This window comes from Pteropus alecto, unplaced genomic scaffold (genome assembly GCF_000325575.1).
Source record: "Pteropus alecto unplaced genomic scaffold, ASM32557v1 scaffold239, whole genome shotgun sequence".
NCBI lineage: Eukaryota > Metazoa > Chordata > Mammalia > Chiroptera > Pteropodidae > Pteropus > Pteropus alecto.
This window is the reverse complement of record NW_006494613.1, coordinates 5,069,346-5,087,404: the sequence shown is the minus strand read 5'-3', so window position 1 is coordinate 5,087,404 and position 18,059 is coordinate 5,069,346. Positions and strand designations below refer to the sequence as shown.

The 18,059-nt window shown below is 32.4% G+C and overlaps 1 protein-coding gene across 4 annotated transcripts in view; it reads right to left on the bottom strand.

Moving 5' to 3' along the window:
- Positions 1-18,059, bottom strand: part of ROBO2 (roundabout guidance receptor 2) — a 552,049-nt gene that overhangs the window by 484,681 nt on the left and 49,309 nt on the right. For all 4 annotated transcript variants that reach the window (XM_015600164.2, XM_015600165.2, XM_025042507.1 and 1 more), the window contains exon 2: positions 9,521-9,847. In XM_015600164.2, the coding sequence (XP_015455650.1) occupies positions 9,521-9,847 (327 nt within the window). The remainder of the gene's footprint in view (positions 1-9,520; positions 9,848-18,059) is intronic.

Sequence of the window (18,059 nt, the reverse complement as noted above, 5' to 3'; positions counted from 1 at the left end):
TTTCTTGGTAAAATACCTAAAATAAATGCTAATGATTTCTTCTAAGTGTCAAATGACTTTGTTCACTTATTTAAATGAGTACTTTTAACATAGTGGTTAAGAAAGCATGTTCAGAAAGAAGGCTGATGGGTTTAATCCTATCTCTTTTTGCTGTGTAAAAATTTCTAAGTTAACTCTTTGGGTCTCAGCTATTAATACAGAGAAAATAATAGAGTCGTTTTGAGAACTGAATAAACCATGAACATAAAACACTTAGACAAAAAGCTTGGCATTTAGCAAATACCAGGAATTATTATTGCTCATTTTCTATATAGGCAAATAATTTTACCTATTCTACAATTCCCTGGGCAGAATCAACCTCTTCTTCTGAATTCCTATAACATGTCAGTTGTTCCTTGCCCTAGGACTTACCACATTTTTTCCATCCTGTTGAACAATCTTTGATAGCAATCTTTGATCCTGTTTTTTATTTTAATTGAAGTAAAAAAAATAAATAAAACATACTATCTTAGCCACTTTTAAGTGCATAGTTCATTAGTGTTAAGTATATTCACACTGTTGTACAACACATTTTTCTTCATCCTGCAAAACTGAAACTCTAGGCTCATTAAATATCTCTTGTTCTGTTTTAAGTATCAGTACCCTCAACACATAGTCGAGTACCTAGCAGTTAGAAGGTACTGTACAAAAATATAGCAAACTAAATTGATATCATATCTTGAACTACAAATTTATTTCTTAAATTCCTATCACTTTCCCTTTGGAATGCCATCTCATCTCTTTCTGATATCGACCGAACTCATCAAATTAATTCAATCCTTATCCTACTATACTTTAACTTGTAGTAGATCTCCTACCTCCACACTCCTCCATGCTCCAATCCACTTCACAAGGTGTTTAACAGATATCCTTTCAACTCCTTATAAGTAACACTCCAAAATCAAAAAACAATGAAGGGCTCATTTAGGTCTTCTAAGATAATGTACCATCTCCTTACTTTGTTCACTAATTACCAATCTCTACCACCCTACTTAAAGTATCTCCCTCCACTCTTCTCCTTAAAATTCTCCAATTCAATAAATATTCTCATTTTCCACCAAACTAATCAAACATGGCATGAGGCATTTGCTTTTAAACTTCTTTCCAGTTTTCTAAGGGAACTTTTCATTCATATTCATCCAGAAGCATTTGGTGCCAATCCTTCTAACTCCTGTGGCATGTACTATCTGAAGGCCCTTAATCTGTACTCAGTGGAAGGTTAGCTCTTGATGAGGCTGCCCAGGCTTCTTATTAATAACACCAGCACCACTGAAGGCATGACCTCTTAAGCCACTTTTTACTCCTAATAACTAGGAAATGCAATATAGACGTTAAGTTGATCTAAGGAAAAACATAGAATGTCCTCATTCAATGTGAATAAGCAGAGAAACCAAGGAAGAAATAAGAAGGAAAATGAGGTAGGTCGATCTATATAAAACAGACTATATTAAATATGACTTATATTTGGAAACAGTCACATTATGTTTACACACACACACACCCACACACACACACACATACACACAGTAAAGTCTGTCCTAAAGATATGGTACAGACATAGATGATAGATAACAACTTAAAAACTTAATAATTACCTTTTTAAGTACTAAGAAGCACTTGTATAACTGGGAAATGGTTTGATGCTCAAGGAAAAAAAACAAATATATAGGTGATAAAAAAAAGAGCCCTTGTCTTCTTAGATGTTAATTTCAGCTCAATTTCAAAACCCTACTTGCAATGCTACTCGATGGGCCAATGGTATCAGCCAATCAGACTTTTTTTGCTGCCTGTACCTCAGCCTGGCAATCTTGTTTATTAGCCTTTTGAGAATCAATTGGATAACAGGTTTAGACTAACCAGTGAATAATGATAATGGACTATCTGAGTGGTAGACTTTCTGCAAAAACAAAAAAGCAAAACAAAATAAACATACAAAAATCTTATTGGGATTCACCAAGGTCTGGGCCTATATATCTATCTGTCCCATCATGAAAGCACCTGCCTCTTGTATAATCCTTGCTTGACTTTTCTCCAAGGGCCAGTGTTACTAAAATTTTGATGTGTGAGCAGCCCCAGTAGGGTAGTGCTAGAAAACTTCAAAGAGTTTACAGAAATCACTCCAAGCAGAGGCCAAATACTGCTTTCCTAGATTATTTCTTATTAAATGTGTATTCTGTTGACAAAAATGTATGAATATCTTCTAATTAAAAAAAAAAAAATGGGTGGTTGGGAGTGTTGTTTTTACTTTTGAAAATCTCCTAAGAATAAAACCAATTGCGATGGTATAGAGTGAAAAGAATATGCCAATGTTAAGACTGAACCTCATACTTCAGCAGGTAATCCACAAGTTGTTAAAAACTCTGTACAAAAAGAAATTTCTAGCGTCAAACAAAATTTCACCTACTTTTTAACTTCTACATTCTTGTAAAGAGCTTATATGGACTCATGTATGAAAGAAGTGCTGCGTCCTTCATGTAATTATGGAAACCTTGTGGGGCTTGCTTCAGAATTGAGAGATGTTTAGTATAATTATCAGAAACAAATTTAATCTAAAGAAGAAAAAATGGACACCTGTCATTCTGCTGAAACAAAAATCTTGAGAGAAAAGCATACAAATTGTGGCACAAAATTATATTTCCTAAGAATAATGTCAATGTATATACATTTTCAGTAAAATTGACTTATATTTATACATCAGTCAAAACCTAATAAACTGAAAGTTTGTAGGTGAGAAAATCTCCAAATCCTGGACTCTTCTTAACTCTATCTAAGAAAAGGTTTCTAGGATTGAAAAACAAGAGCTGACCTCAAAATGTCTTATTTTGATACATTTTGTATCTTAATGAATATTTTGTCTGTCTTTCCATGGATAGAATTTATATGTTTTCAGAGATCAGGATAATATTGTTTGGGGAAATCTTTTGAAAAGTAGAGGAGATCAAAATTTCACTTCAGTTATATTTTAACCCTAGAATCAGAGCTAATTTAGGATAATTTGAGTGAATAGCAACTTGAGACTTGTGCTAAAAGGGGTTGGACACAGTTAATTCAATCAATAGAAACCTGATATCAAAATACAGCATTATTCATATTTAAATAGATTGTAAGTTCAAAATGTTCCCCAGATATAGCAATTTTACACCTTCATTTGTGAAGATTAAAGGAGTCTGTATTTGAATTTTATGGAGTCTCACAAAATTAAAAGGTACACACAAAAACCAGCCCAAGTAACATATGTGTGTAATGAACACACATATACCCTCTAAGATTATTTTCTAATACCAAAATATTTGCTTTTTTGTCTTTAGTTTCCAGTTAAATCTGTTTTAGATTGGTTCCCTGATGCTGACATATCCATGGTTTACAATGCTTTTGATTGAGTTTACAGATTTCTTTTAAAGCAGCCTCAGACCAACATTGGAGATGTAGGACAGTACAAAATATGCTGAGCGTAAACAATATGATTCTCATCATTTACTTCCCTCTTAACACAATCTCTTACTTGGTGTTACTCGTGGTGGAAAATTAATGGCCTGTATTAATTTTATTAATTGTATTTATTTGCTAGGGCTGCCATAACAAAATACCACAGACTAGATGGCTTAAACAACAGAAATTTATTTCTCACAGTTCTGGAGGCTGGAAGTCCAAGATAAAGTTGTTGGCAGGTTTGGTTTCTTCTGAGACCTCTCACCCGGGTTTACAGATGGCCTACTTTTCCCTGCATCCTTCCTCTCTGCATGTGCATCCTTGGTGTCTCTTTATCTGTCCAAATTTCTTCTTATGAGGACACTAGTTAGATTGGATTATGGCCCACCCTAAGGGCTGCATTTTAACATTCTACCATTATAAAGGATCTACTTCCAAATACAGTCAGATTCTAAGGTACTGGGGGTTCTGGCTTCAACATGTGAAATTTAGGGGTGGGGCACAATTCAGCCCATAACATGATCCAAGTAACTTGAGCTATGCATTCTTTTCAGTTATTTATTTGCCCTCCCCACCTTACCAAAAGCTCTGAATTCTCTCTTGAAACTTTTAGAAATACTATTAGGGGAATCATGTAAAAGCCAGGTGCTCCTATGTTCTTTTTGGTCAAAATCTATGAATATGAGTTTCAGTTTGACTCATGGCCTCTTATGCATTTAAATGGATCTATGTGTTTGCATGTTTCTTTTAGGAAAGTCATGACATAGCAATAGCATTTCCACTTTCCCACTCTTGGAATTACTTAACCAACTTCTATTATAATTGCTCATTAATTTTTTATCCTAAACCTTCCATGCTGAAGGAGGAGGAGGAGGAGGAGAAGGAGGAGAAGGAGCAGGAGGAGGAGGAGGAGGAAGAGGAAGAAGAAGAAGACATTTGGAAAGAAAAATAACTGGGAAGGGAAAAGGTGATGTCAGTTTTTCTCAGAAAAGGTAAGATCATCTCCCCAAGAGCCAGAGTATCATCTGCTTTTAGGGCAAATAAAAATGTGACAGAACATGAACTGAAGACTCAAATAGCAAAATTATTCAACTTAATTAGGACCGAAGTCAACATGGTCTAGTAGAAGTTCTGAAAGAGGGAGTGATTTCAGAATTTATTCCAACCATGCATACTTTAACTAAATAACTGGGTCAAATTAAAAAATAGAAACTTGTGGTCATTCAATCTCTTCCTATTTTATATGTTGATTATTTTATTATTTTAATTAATTATTTTATATATTAATTAATTTAATCTTATCTTAAAATATGGGCATATGACACAGGAAATATAACATACCAGCTATTCAATAATATTTACCAAATACTATCAGTGTTTCATGGCTGTACTTTATACTGAGAGGGGATTAAGAAACATTTAATTCAATGGCACTAATAAATATTGTTTTATCTACACTTAAAAATTACATATAAATTCCTCAACAAATTAAACAAAGTTACCATATGACCTACAAAATTTTATACAGGAATATTCATAACAGCATTATTCATAGTAGACATGGAGTGGAAATGACTCAAATCTCCATGAAGTGCTGACTGGATGAATAAAATGTGGTATATCCATACAATGGAATATTATTCAGGAATATAAAGGAATGAAGTACTGATACATGCTATGGCAAGGATGATCCTTAAAAAACATTACACCAAGGAAATTTTACTATGATTTTTTTTTTTATATGAAAGTCTAAAATAGGCAAATATATAGAGACAGAAAATAGATTAGTGTTTGTCTAGGGTTGGGGCAGTTTCCAGGAGAATGGAAATGACTGCTAATAGATGTAGGGTTTTCTTTAGGTGTAGAGGAATGTTCTAAATTAGATTGTAGGTTTGGTTGAATAACCCTGTGAATATACTGAAAAACATTGAACTATACAGTTTAAATGGGTCAACTATATATAATATGTATGTAAATTATAGCTCAAGAAAGCAATTTTGAAAAGCTCTCCATGGCTCAGCCTTTTTTTTCAATTTAATTTATCTTGTCTTTTTATGAAGCATAAAGGTATTTCATAAAGATATTTCTTGCATAACACTCATTCACAGCCAAACTGAATTTTTTAAAAAGAAAAAAATGCATATTAACTTGAGATATCAAAGAAACAATTTATCTTGAGTTCATTTTTAATGTTACCTGTGACCTCTGCTACTAAAGTCACTCTACTTCTGTAACCTCTCTTCCTTGTATAGATAAAACATCAATTTAGTTTTGGATTTAAAGCAAACAGAATAATTATGTTTGTAAAGTGTTCCATAGCTTTGCTATTCTAGCAATCTGTGGCCTATAAATAATGCAAGACCTTTTCCTACTCTAAATGACTTTCTTGCAGCATGAATCTTGATACATTGGGGGTGGGGGGCCGGGGGCGGGAAACAAGGAAAGAAAAAAGGGGAAAAAAGAAATCACCCTGCAGTCATGGAATTCAATCTATTTCAAGTTCCCAGTTAAATCATGAATCACATCAGTTCTCTCGTGTAATTGCATCAAAAGTCAACTTTTAGACATGTAGCCAAATTATTTTATTTTTATCAAAGCAAAGGTAAATGACAGCTAATTTGAAACGTTCTTGTGTTTTGCTTTAGAAGTAAGGAAAGCAAAGAAAAGAAAGAAAGAAAAAGATAGGTCTCTATGTGACCCCTGAACTTTGAACCACAACCTCTTTGCCATTAAAGCATTCAGCACCTTAATCTCTCTCTGCACTGGAGTAATGCTGAGAAAAGAAAACGGAAAAAATAATCTGGGGACTTTATCAATTTTTCATGAATTTTCATTTAGGCCAGAACCCCCTCTTACCCTGATCGATAGATCAAGCTGCTGTCATATATTTACCACCTGGGGCTACAGCTGCTATCTCTAGGGGCTGTCACTGACTCAGGCTGCATCATGGGCAGGGACAATCTGTGTGAGGACCCCTGTGCTCCTTCTGTGCCAAACACAGGGAGCATTGGTGTTCAAACTGAAATCCTACCTCTGTCAGCCATGCCTAGACTCTCTTGGTGGTCTCATCTGAAAACTTTGTATTAACTTCTTCAGTGCCAGCTGCCTTGCTGTGGATTCTGCCTTTCTGTCTAAAAACATTTTTTGGTTTGTTTTTTGTTTTTTTTGTCTAAAGACATTTCTTGAGTTCAGTAAATTGAAACGTACTTTCTAGATTCCCCAAGAGAGAATACAAGCAAATATGAAGTAAGTCATTCAAATCTTCATTGCAATGATTGGTCTTGAATATTTTTTTCCTCCACTATATTGTTCCCTTATATAAAACAAGTATATATTAAAGAAAAACAAAGAAGAAAACAAATGCAGTATGGTAAAGAACAGGTGGACTTCTATAAAATTAGTCAAGACAGATGGTTATCAAAAAAATTGCACATATTGCCTGCCTGGCAAATCGAATCTACCTCTATTTAATTCCACAGCTTCAAACTCTATCTGAGAAAGACCTATCTTCTCAATTCTAGAAATTTTTTAAAATATAGAACAGAAAATATTTTCTCCTTGATATATCACTGGTATGGCAAACAATACAGCCAAAGCTGACTTTAGTCTTCAGTTCCCACTACAGTTATTTCTCCTGCATTATTTTATAAGAACACTTGTTGGTTACTAATAGCATTGAAAAATCACAATGTTTTAAAACTTTTCATGAAACACATTAGGGAAGACAGAAGACTGATGAGCTAATGAGAAAAAGAGGCACTGCATGTAAATGAATATCATTTGATTTTGCGTGGCCTCAAATGGCATGAACTGTGACATGGCATTAGAAGAAAAACTTTTATTCATTGGATAAATTCAATTTATAAGACTCCTTGTTTTCCATTCTAGGTCAGAATTATTTTTAGCATTTCTCAAAGCTCATTGATATAAAAATTTAAAAAGCTACTGTTACATTATAGGAAAAAAAGTCATGGTTTAAAATATTCCTCTAAAAATAGTTTGATTCATTACTAATGATTCAATTAGTAATGGAAGCAATCTTTTAGATTAAATAAAAGTACAAGATGCATGTGTGTATATCTGTCTAACAATAAAATGACTGGCCAATTTAAATAAACTTTAACATTGAAAAAAACTAATTAAGGACTAAAAATAGTTATTTGCTGCTAAGTAGATAAGAGAAAAAATTAAAAATTAAAAATTAAAAATTCTGAATTTTTATTTATGTAAAATATGCCAGTGTTTTAGTGTTTTTCCCAAACTGGCACATTTTTTTAAAACTGAAAGTTAGAATCAGGATCTGATCTTGAATTACCTACCCATTAAGTTATTTTCTTGGTCACTTAACAATCATGGGTTTCATTTTATCTATAAAAGGGGAGAATAATGTCTGTTATATTTACTGTAAAGAGATCTGATATGAAAAAAGATCAATGGAATTTAACATTGAAATATTTCAATATGTTTGAAAAGTTCCATAAATAAGACAGTGTAATATAAAAATGGAGCAGTTAGGAATATTTGTATTTTTGAGTTTTTTTTGTATATACTTCAAATCTCACTAAACTACATTTAACTTAACTGTTTTTTAAAGTAAGTTATAAAAATGAAATTACCTGGTGTCCAGTAAAATGGCATCAGTAGCTAAGATTCTAATGCCCATATTTTGAGGTCCTTCACAAAACAGATATGGGTCTTAGGATGCTTCTAATCCATTCCTATTGGGTTTACACATTTCAAGCATTAATGGGTTTCAGGTTTCCCAGTACAAACTATTAATCAAAAGACTGGACACTTTAGAACAAAAGCTTTCACTGGGATAGTTGAATATAAAATATAGTATGATGTTGTTTACTAAAAGATGTTTTCATGTGTAAAGATAATAATTAAAGGTAATGATGTATCACTGAGAATTTCAATACACAAATACACAAGTTTTGTAATCTAGTTTGACAACTTGTCGCATGTGATTATAAGTATCAATTTTAATTATAGACAGGAGACCATGAGTTATTATTTAGTACTTCCTTCTCAGACATATAAGTAAGACTCATGCCTACTAAAATTCCTCAACTCTTTTATCTGTGAAGACTTACTGGTACAACCAAAAAGTTGAAGAAAACTTTTTTAAGGTCCAAATGTTGGCATCTTATTCACAATTAATTCTAGATAAAATTTTTTCTCAAAATAGATAATATCAAAAATGTGTAGTCACCAAATCCTCGCTTATAAACCAGAAAAAAATCTACCATATATTTTTAATTTGTTTTAGAAAACAATCCATGAAGTAATGGAATCAATGTTCAAATAGCTGTGAAGCATTGATATCTTTAGTGCTATTTGGGCTATCTTTATACATACATACATATATATGTTTTAAAATGTTAAAGTCAGGGCACATCTTTAGCTATTGCCGATTATTAAGACTGATAAGACTCTCTTAGGTATGAACATTTTGTTCCTACAAAAACTAGATCTCTTCTCTAATGATTTTAATAATAATATATATATTAATATATATAATATATATAGTTGCCATTCTTCCTAGCATGCCTAAGGCAATAATTGCTAAATTCAATCTAAAAGTACAAAATTAATTTAATAAGAGAGTATATTCTTTTTTTTAAATTGCCTAATAAAAGATATATGTGTGTTATATAAATAGGTAACACAAATCAATACAATATTGAATTTACACTTTGTGTTTGATGCCATGTAACACAAACTTTTCATTTTAACATCATCAACTTTAATACTTGATTATATCTCTCACTTATAATTCAAATTTTAAATATGATCAGCATCATCGCCACCTTGCTTTAATATAATAGCAACAGCTATATTGCTTTAATATAAATAAATTTATTGCAACATCCTGGTTTGACCTTATTTTGACCAGCTTTCTTTGGAAAAGACAAAGTAAAATTATGCAGAGTATGTTGACTGTTTTATTTTTTAGGTATTAACTCTCAGTGGAAAAAAATCACAGCTTACTAGAAATAAACCAAAGTAAATGTGCCTGCCATTCATGAAGTTCATTATGTTCACTTACATGCCACTTCCAGAGATGCATTTCGACTTACTGCTTCACCAAGATAGTTCCTTGCAACGCAAACGTAGCTTCCTTCATCAGGTTTACTTCTGCGCCCGTGTACTATGCGCAAGAAAAATAAGGATCCGCTGGGCAGCAGCATCCTGTGGGACCGGGGATCATCCTTGTCAGTCTCCACCCGCTCGCCATCTTTGTACCACTCAATGGTGGGTGTTGGTCGGCCCTCTGCCTTACAGTTCAAAGTGGTGGGCTCTCCCTTAGAAACAATGACATCTGAAGGGTGCTCCACAATACGCGGGGGAAAGTCCTCCTGGCGAAGACGAGATCCTACAAAACATGACAGAAGGAAGACAAGTTTTTAGTATTTTCTTAACTATAGCTTTGTTTCACTTAAGTTGACATTGGTGAAATTGAACTTCAATTATTCAAAAAGCACCATTATTTTATTTCTGTTTCACTTTTTTAGTCTTTATGCATCTCATAAGTCATCCTTTATGAAATGAGATAATATAGCACTAAATTAATAGGTTAATTCTAAGGAGCTAGATTTAATGTGTCCCATGAATTATGACAAATAAAAGTAAAAGAGAACATGAGATTTTCTTTTGAAGCAAGCATGTTGGAATGAGTAAGGCTAATTCCTGTCCTCAAAGTGCTTACTATACACCTGGGGATAAAGTTGGTAAGTACCTAGAATACACACATAGATATTGCTTATAATGCTGGCATTGTGTTGTCAGATTTCACGTAAAAAGAAATCTGCATATTAGGTACAAATATTAATTCAATTGAACAGATAAGGAAGAAACTTAGGAAATTACATCAGCTGCCCAGGAATGTAGAGGTAATAAGTATTAAAAGCAGGCTTTGTCCAGTTATGTGTGACTGAGGAACTGAAGTATAAATGACTACATTAAAATGAAATAAATGTTGCATGAAGGTCCAAGTAATGCATCATAGGAAGAAAATGGGAAATAAAATGTTAACTCTAACTAAAACATAATAAGAAAAAAGTGGCATTTAAATTGAGTTATAAAGAATAAAATATGTCAATAGAGGGAGAAAGGCATTCAAATTGAAGAAACAATACCAGCGAAAGAACAGAGAGGTGAGAGTACACTCATAGTACATTTCATAATCAGGGAGGAAGTTGATGTGACAGGTGAGGGTAAAAAGGTAGTCTTGGAGCCTGAGAAAAGAGGCTTTAAATACTATTCTAAGGATTGTGACTTTTAGTCTATATGACTAACAGATTTTGAGAGGGCAATGACTTGATCACCTGTGTATTAGAAAGACACTTTTGGCCTGCAGTGTAAAAGATACATAACAACACAGGCAAAAAGATTGTTGAGAATTACTTAAATATCCCAGAGAATAATAAACAGAACATGACCTTGGAAAATGAAGTAGAAGTAGAAAAATGAAGGAAGATACGAAGCATATCACAACACAACACTTGATAGAATTTGGTATATCATCATATAGTAAGGAAAAGTGATAGGTACCAATGACTTCCTTGTGACTACAATGAAAGTAAGGCAACTAAGGGGTATAAAAAATAAGAAGAAAAGGACTTGTTGGTATTTTAAGATAGAGTTTTGCAAGGTTGTTTTGATTTTAATTTATAAATATCAATGGCCATTTTTGTGGAAAGATATTACCAGTTGCTATAAATAAAAAAAGGAGATACTGAGAGAAACAATCACATCTGAGAACATAATGATAATCTACATATGGGCTTTTAAAAGTTCGCTCTTAAAATTTTCCAAACACTCACCTAATATTAGCACATTTCTGCTTCATAAGCATAAGTAATATTTATTCCTCAATATTATTCCAGTTTACTTTCAATATATATTTTAAATGAATATTTTAATTTAACAGAAGTAATTTAATTTGGTATTGAATTTTCTTTCCTGAAGAGAATTAGCTTTCAAAGGTTGCCGATTACCATTTGTTATCTCCTCAGATCCGAGAAAGAAATTAAACATCACAAGTGCTACGTACCTCATGCAAGAAAGTAATTCACAGCACACAGGTCAGAATTTAAAAATGACAGCAACAACAACTACAGAAACCCAAAGCATTTAAATATGGATAGATGATTATATCATGCCTCACAATAATAAACAAAATTATATGTTTTAACTACTGGGCCCCTAAAGCAAATGAGGAATTCACAGAATATAAAAAGTGAGTTATTTTAAAAGTAATAATACAAAATAATCTCAAAGTATTTAAATATAAAGGGCTAATCACAGTTAGAAAATTAGTAACATATCCCACAATATAAAGATCTGGATACACAGCCATAAAATCTAATCCTGAAATGCATCAAGAGTAATATGTCACTTTTCATGTAGCAAGCATGTGGTAGACTACAATCATCTTGTTTAGATGTCCTCCTTGTTCTTTAATCTCCAATTTGCAGGCATCTACATTCTCCCTACTGTCAAAGTTGTTCTATTATTAAAACTAAGCAAGTTGATCACCCATATTTAAGAGTACTATTTAGTATATTGAATATTTCCCTTCCTTATTAAGCACTTGGTCTGGATAAAGCCTGATTAAGACCTTAACTATATTAATACTTATTAAATAATAGACTTATACAGAAAAAAGAGACAAAATATCTAAACTATTTAGCAGTAAGATTTAGAATCTAGCAAGTTCAGTTCAGAGAATTTTACTCATTTATCAGTATAACATATATATATATATATATATATATATATAAACTATTCTAGTGTTCTCATATTTAGATATTCTTCTAGTAACTACTCCCACTATTATAAAAACTTCAAAAGAGCATTTACAATCTAAATGTAAGAGGTAAAACTATCAAAGAATTAGAAGAAATTATAGGAGCAAATTTTCATGACCTTGAGTTAGGGAAAATCTTCTTGGTATGACACTAAAAGCACAAGTGACAAACAAAGTAATAACTATATTGCACTTCATCAAACTTAAATATGTTTGTGCTTGAAAAAAAATGAAAAGGCAACCCAAAGAATCAGAAAAAGATATTTGTAAGTCATAGATCTGATAGGGGACTTATATCTAAATTATACAAATAACTCATAACTCGATAGAAATACAAATAACAAAATTTGAAAATAGGCAAAGGATTTAAATAGACATTTAACCAAAAAAGCTAGATGAATGGCCAGTAAGCATATGAAGAGATGTTCAACATCATTAGCTATTATGGAAAATGCAAATCAAAATCACAATGGGATACACTTCATAACTACCAAGATGGCAATAATCAAAACAAAAATGTAAAATAAGTATTGTCAGGGATGTGGAAAATTTGAGAGCCTCATACATTGCTGGCGGGATATAAACTGGTACAGCCACTTTGGAAAATAATCTGAAATTCCTCAAAAAGTTTTGGAATTAATATATGACTAAGCAATTCTGTTGCTAGGTATATACCCAAGAGGAATGAAATTTTGTGTCCACACAAAAACTTGTATATGAATTTAATGTAATGTTCATAGCAGCATTATTCATGATACCAAAAATAAATGGAAATAACACAATTGTCCATCAACTGATAAATTGATAAATGTATATCTACATAATGTTAATATTATTCAGCAATAACTAGGAATGAAATGCTGATAAACACTACAACATGGATGAAACTTGAAAACACTATGTTAAGTCAAAGAAGCTAGTCACAAAAGACCATGTATTATATGATTCATTTTTTATAAAATTTCCAGAAAAAAAAAAAATCCCTAGAATAGGAAGTAATTTGTGGTTGTCTAGGATGTATGATGTCAATTGGGGGATGAAGAGGGCCTGAGGAATCTTTTCAGGGTAATAAAAATATTCTGAAATTATGGTGATAGTTGCACAACTCTATGAAAATAATAAAAACTACATATTGTACACTTTAAATAAGTAAATTATTTCACTTAGTATGATCGTTACAAGGTCCATCCATGTTGTTGCAAATGGCAGTATTTCATCTCTTCTTATGGCTAAGTAATATTCCATTGTATATATGTACTACAGCTTTTTTAGCCAATCATCTAAGCCAGACAGAAAAAATTGAAAATCACACGATATTACTTATATGTGGAATATAAACCCCAAAGCAGCAAATGAACAGGACAAACAAACAGAGACTCATGGACATGGACTATAGACTAGTGGTTACCAGAAGGTTGAGAGGTGGGGGGAAATGAAGAGAGGCATACGAGGTAAAGGGGGTCAAATATAGGGGAATAGGGAGAGGGTGAAGTGGGTAAAGGGGATCAAATATATGATAGCTGGAGGAAATTGGACTTTGGGTGGCAACCACACAATAGAATATACAGATGTGAAATTATAATGTACACATGAAAATTATATAATTGTATTAACCAATGTTACTTCAATAAACTTAATTAAAAAATAAATGAATTGTGTGGTATATAAATTATATATCAATAAACAAGTTTTTAAAAAGTCATGAGTAAAGGCACTGTGAACAAATGTAATACAAGGAACTGTTAACATTTTGTGTTCACTCATTAACAGGCTATTTCCTTCATTTAAAATTTTAGGTTTTAAATTTAATCATCAGGCCAACAATAGCAATAAAACATAAACTAAACTTGAAAGGTCTTACCAGCTAGATGATAGATGATAGTTAGGAAGATATGCAAAAATTATAGCTATAATCTATAAGCTAAATGTTTAGATGCTGTTAAAAGTCAGGGGATTAATTCTGAGCTCCCTTAAAATCAGACTTTACGTAACTATTGCAGTGACTCTTAAGAAGGATAAGCCTAAATTCTTTGGGTTGCCTTTTCTTTCTTTTTTTTTTTTTGATATGTTTTTTCAAGCACATGTTTAAATTTCATAAAGTGTAAATGTAGTCATTATGGATAAGTCTTTATATTCACTGAAATAGTATACAAAAATGCGTATTCATGTGTGGGCAGGAGGAAGTAGTGGTGGGGTCCGCACAGCTTTTCTCTAATTTCCAAAGAGGTCTGGGCCTTTAAAATTTTGAAGGACCACTAAAATACTAGGTATTGTACATTATTTGACCAAAACTCCCATAATTTGGTAAAAAAAAAAAAAAAAAAGGAAAGCTAAACTCATTGGGAATTCAAATCCCAGCAGTAGAGGGGGCTGTTCATCACAGGAAGTGGCCTGAAACAGCTTGACCTCAAGAGCTTTGATACCCAAAGGCATATTTGAAATAAAGGATCCAGAGCTCCACTCCAGACCTGCAGAATCAGAATGGACATTTTAACAAGCTCCCCCAAGGGAAGCATATGCACATTACAGTTTTCATGCACTGCTGTTACTAGTTTTTGTATAGCCCTGAGCTAAGAATGTTTTTACATTTTTATAATGTTAGAAGCCTGAGGAGGAGAAGGCTGAATAGTAAAAAGAAGAAACAGATGTTAGAAGAGGAAAGAGAAAGACATTATTTGGCCTTAAACGTTTGAAATATCTGCTATCTGGTCTTTCACAGAAAAAGTTTTGCCAGTCTTGATCTATAGTACTTATTTATTACTTTCCATTAATAACTTCAGTTTTTAAATTTATATTTCTCTTATATAGGGCCACAAAAATGTGTTTTCCAGATTTCAGATTTAAAGAATACTTTGACAGCAATGTTAATAATTTTCATGTGTGAAAAATAGTCAGGATCCCTATATGAACAGATAGGTTAAGCAATGTACTGAAATAACTATTCACAATCCTAACTTCTCTTGCATCTGATAGCCAATGTGGATGTCTTTTTATATCTTAAAAACTGGGCAATCGAATAGTCAAGTTTTAATTAAAAATGTTTTATTCAACTGCCCTTAGCTATTATAAAGACAATGTAAATTAGCACAGAGTTCTAAGGATGAACATCTAAAAGTTTATTTTTACTGACCAGAAAGTAAGCTATAATATAGTCACGTGACTTGTTCATACTTGAATAGCTGGTTGAGGCAGAAATAGAACTCAAGACCTTTTATCTAAAAATGTGTCAAGCTTTTAAAAAATGGCTGAAAGAGTAACAAATGCACATTAAAACTATGCTAGTTGCAAACTCTCTTCTTTTTTGAAAGTTGATTTTATTGAAAGTTAATTTCAATAAAATAAGTCACATCAATGCCTTTAATGGTAATGTAGCCAGAAAACACCTTCTTTGTTTTTTAAAAGTGTGTGATTCTCAGACTACCTGCCTCAGAATCACTTGGAATACTACTTTAAAAATGCAGATTCTTGGTCTCCACAGTGTGAGGCTGCATCAGAAGTTACAAGTGGAAAGGTCTAATAAGCGGCATTTTTGGCATGTTTGCCAGGGTCATGTACTCAGAACTGGCTAATGTAAGCATTCCACAGAAATATCAAATTAGTCAGCTGGATGCAAATGCATCTTTGAATAATGTTCTAAGTACCCAAATTTACATAATGGATTATTTCTGTTTCTCAGAGACTCTTAAACAATGATTTTGTAATGAATTTTGGTAAAATATTTAATAAAAAACAAATTGAGTAGTTTATTAGCTCTTTAAATTTTAGAGGTTTGGAGATTAAGTTTAAAACCATAATTTGTTAATATGTTTAAATTTAGTTTTATTTAGGCAGCAACTGCAATGAGTGCTACAGAAACTTTTGTTTTCAAGAAATGATTTCAATTACGTAATATAATAGAAAAACTTATTAATGTCATTTCATGTGTTTCAGAGTAAACTGCTCCTGCCTCATTATTCAGTAGGAATATAGTATTTCCTTGAACCAAGCTTTACTTTTCATTCTCATACTAGATAACCATATCTACTAGCATTAAGAAACATTTCAAAATTTCTGGATTTTTTTTTAGGGACAGAAGAAATTCTTGGCAAATTTGAGACAGTAAAACACAACTTCATCCAGTGAAATATCTAGGCGGTGTCTGTTTTTTTTTTTTTCCTTAAAAATGTATATAATATTGTGTCTTAGCTCTTAATAACTATATTTATTTTATTTTCAAAAAATATATTCTAGTAAAATTATGCCAGGAAGATACTCTGCGAGAGGTCTAATTCAGAATGTAACCAGAGATATCTTACTAAGTTATTGCTCGCCCAGTCCAGGAAGTACATGGTGCGACACGAAAAAATGAAGGCTGCATGACCTGTCAGAATAAGGGCATATAGGAATAAAGGACATGGATATTAATCAGCAAAAATATTTATGTCTCACTTTTAGCAGGTACAAACCAGAACACCAATGTCTCACTAGTTGGTTAAAATGATGAAAATATATCATATATATAGATCGCCAGGACACGTAATAAACATTCAGTGTTTCTTCATTTTTTCTTTTCTATAACAAACTTACTTTCCAAAATGTTTTCCTTAAAGTTCTAAGTTTAAAAGCTCTAAGTTTTAGAGTCATTAACTGCTTTCTATTTTGCCTAAATAAGTCCTATTCAAAATTTTCTCCATGGGGAAAAAATTTCTCAGTGACACTACAAACAATGTGTATGTTGATTAGTGAGTTAACATATTTTGTAGTAAAAAGGAGTTAATCAACCACTACAACTTTTTCATCCTTGAATTCTTCAAGATGGCTAAATTGCAGTGTACTTTCCTTATGAGGGAGGGGGAATGGAAAAGGGCTATGAGATAATTTTTTTTTTTTTATAGATGTCCAATGTTGTGATAGGATGTGGTAAGAAAGTCATTGTTTGGAAAACACAAAAGACTATTTTATCCATATGAACCTTATTGAAATTCTCTCAGGAGATTATCTCATTTGGCAATAGCCAAAGTAAATTTATAAGATTCTCATTCCTATGGAAGCACAGTAGTGCTATCTTAGAAATAAGTTTAAATTTGAAACAACACCAAAATTGAGGCCTAGAAATACTACTTATTTATTACAAAATTTCCACGTGGCTTTTCAATGTCATAAAACTAAAGGGCCAAGGGAATAAAAGGGAATTGACAAATACAAAAGATGTTTCTTCTCAAACTTAACAGACATCTTTGATTCTGAAAGCTTCAGTTATACAGTATGGAATCTAGTAGCATCTTTATTATCCTGTCTTCTGGGTCCAACAGGCAGAAGACTGGGCTACCAGAGAGCCTCTTGTTCCAAACCTCCATTTTATAAATGAAAAAAAGAAAAAAAAAAATAGAGAACCGAAGAACTGAAGTTTCCATCCCCAAAACTAAGAGTAGACTATAGTTGCCTTAGCTGTGAGTCCAGGCTATTTTCAAGATGACTTTTCTTTCTCTATTACCCTTCCCACATTTTGAAAGTCTAAAATAGAAAGTCCCAAGCACTAGATTTCAGTTGTTTTTTTGTTTCTTTCTCTCTCTTTTTTTTTTTTTTCTAGGCAATTGTATGATTTGGTATACCACCTTAAGCAAGTCCCAAAACTTTCTACTTTCTTTTGGTACTAGTTCTTCATCCCCAAACTGGAAGAATGAATTGCTACAAGTTTATTGTTCTATAACATGATCACACTCTTTATGGATGTCACATCATAATGGACATATTTAAAAGAGAAGATAATATGTAGCAATTTAGATTATCACCCCAG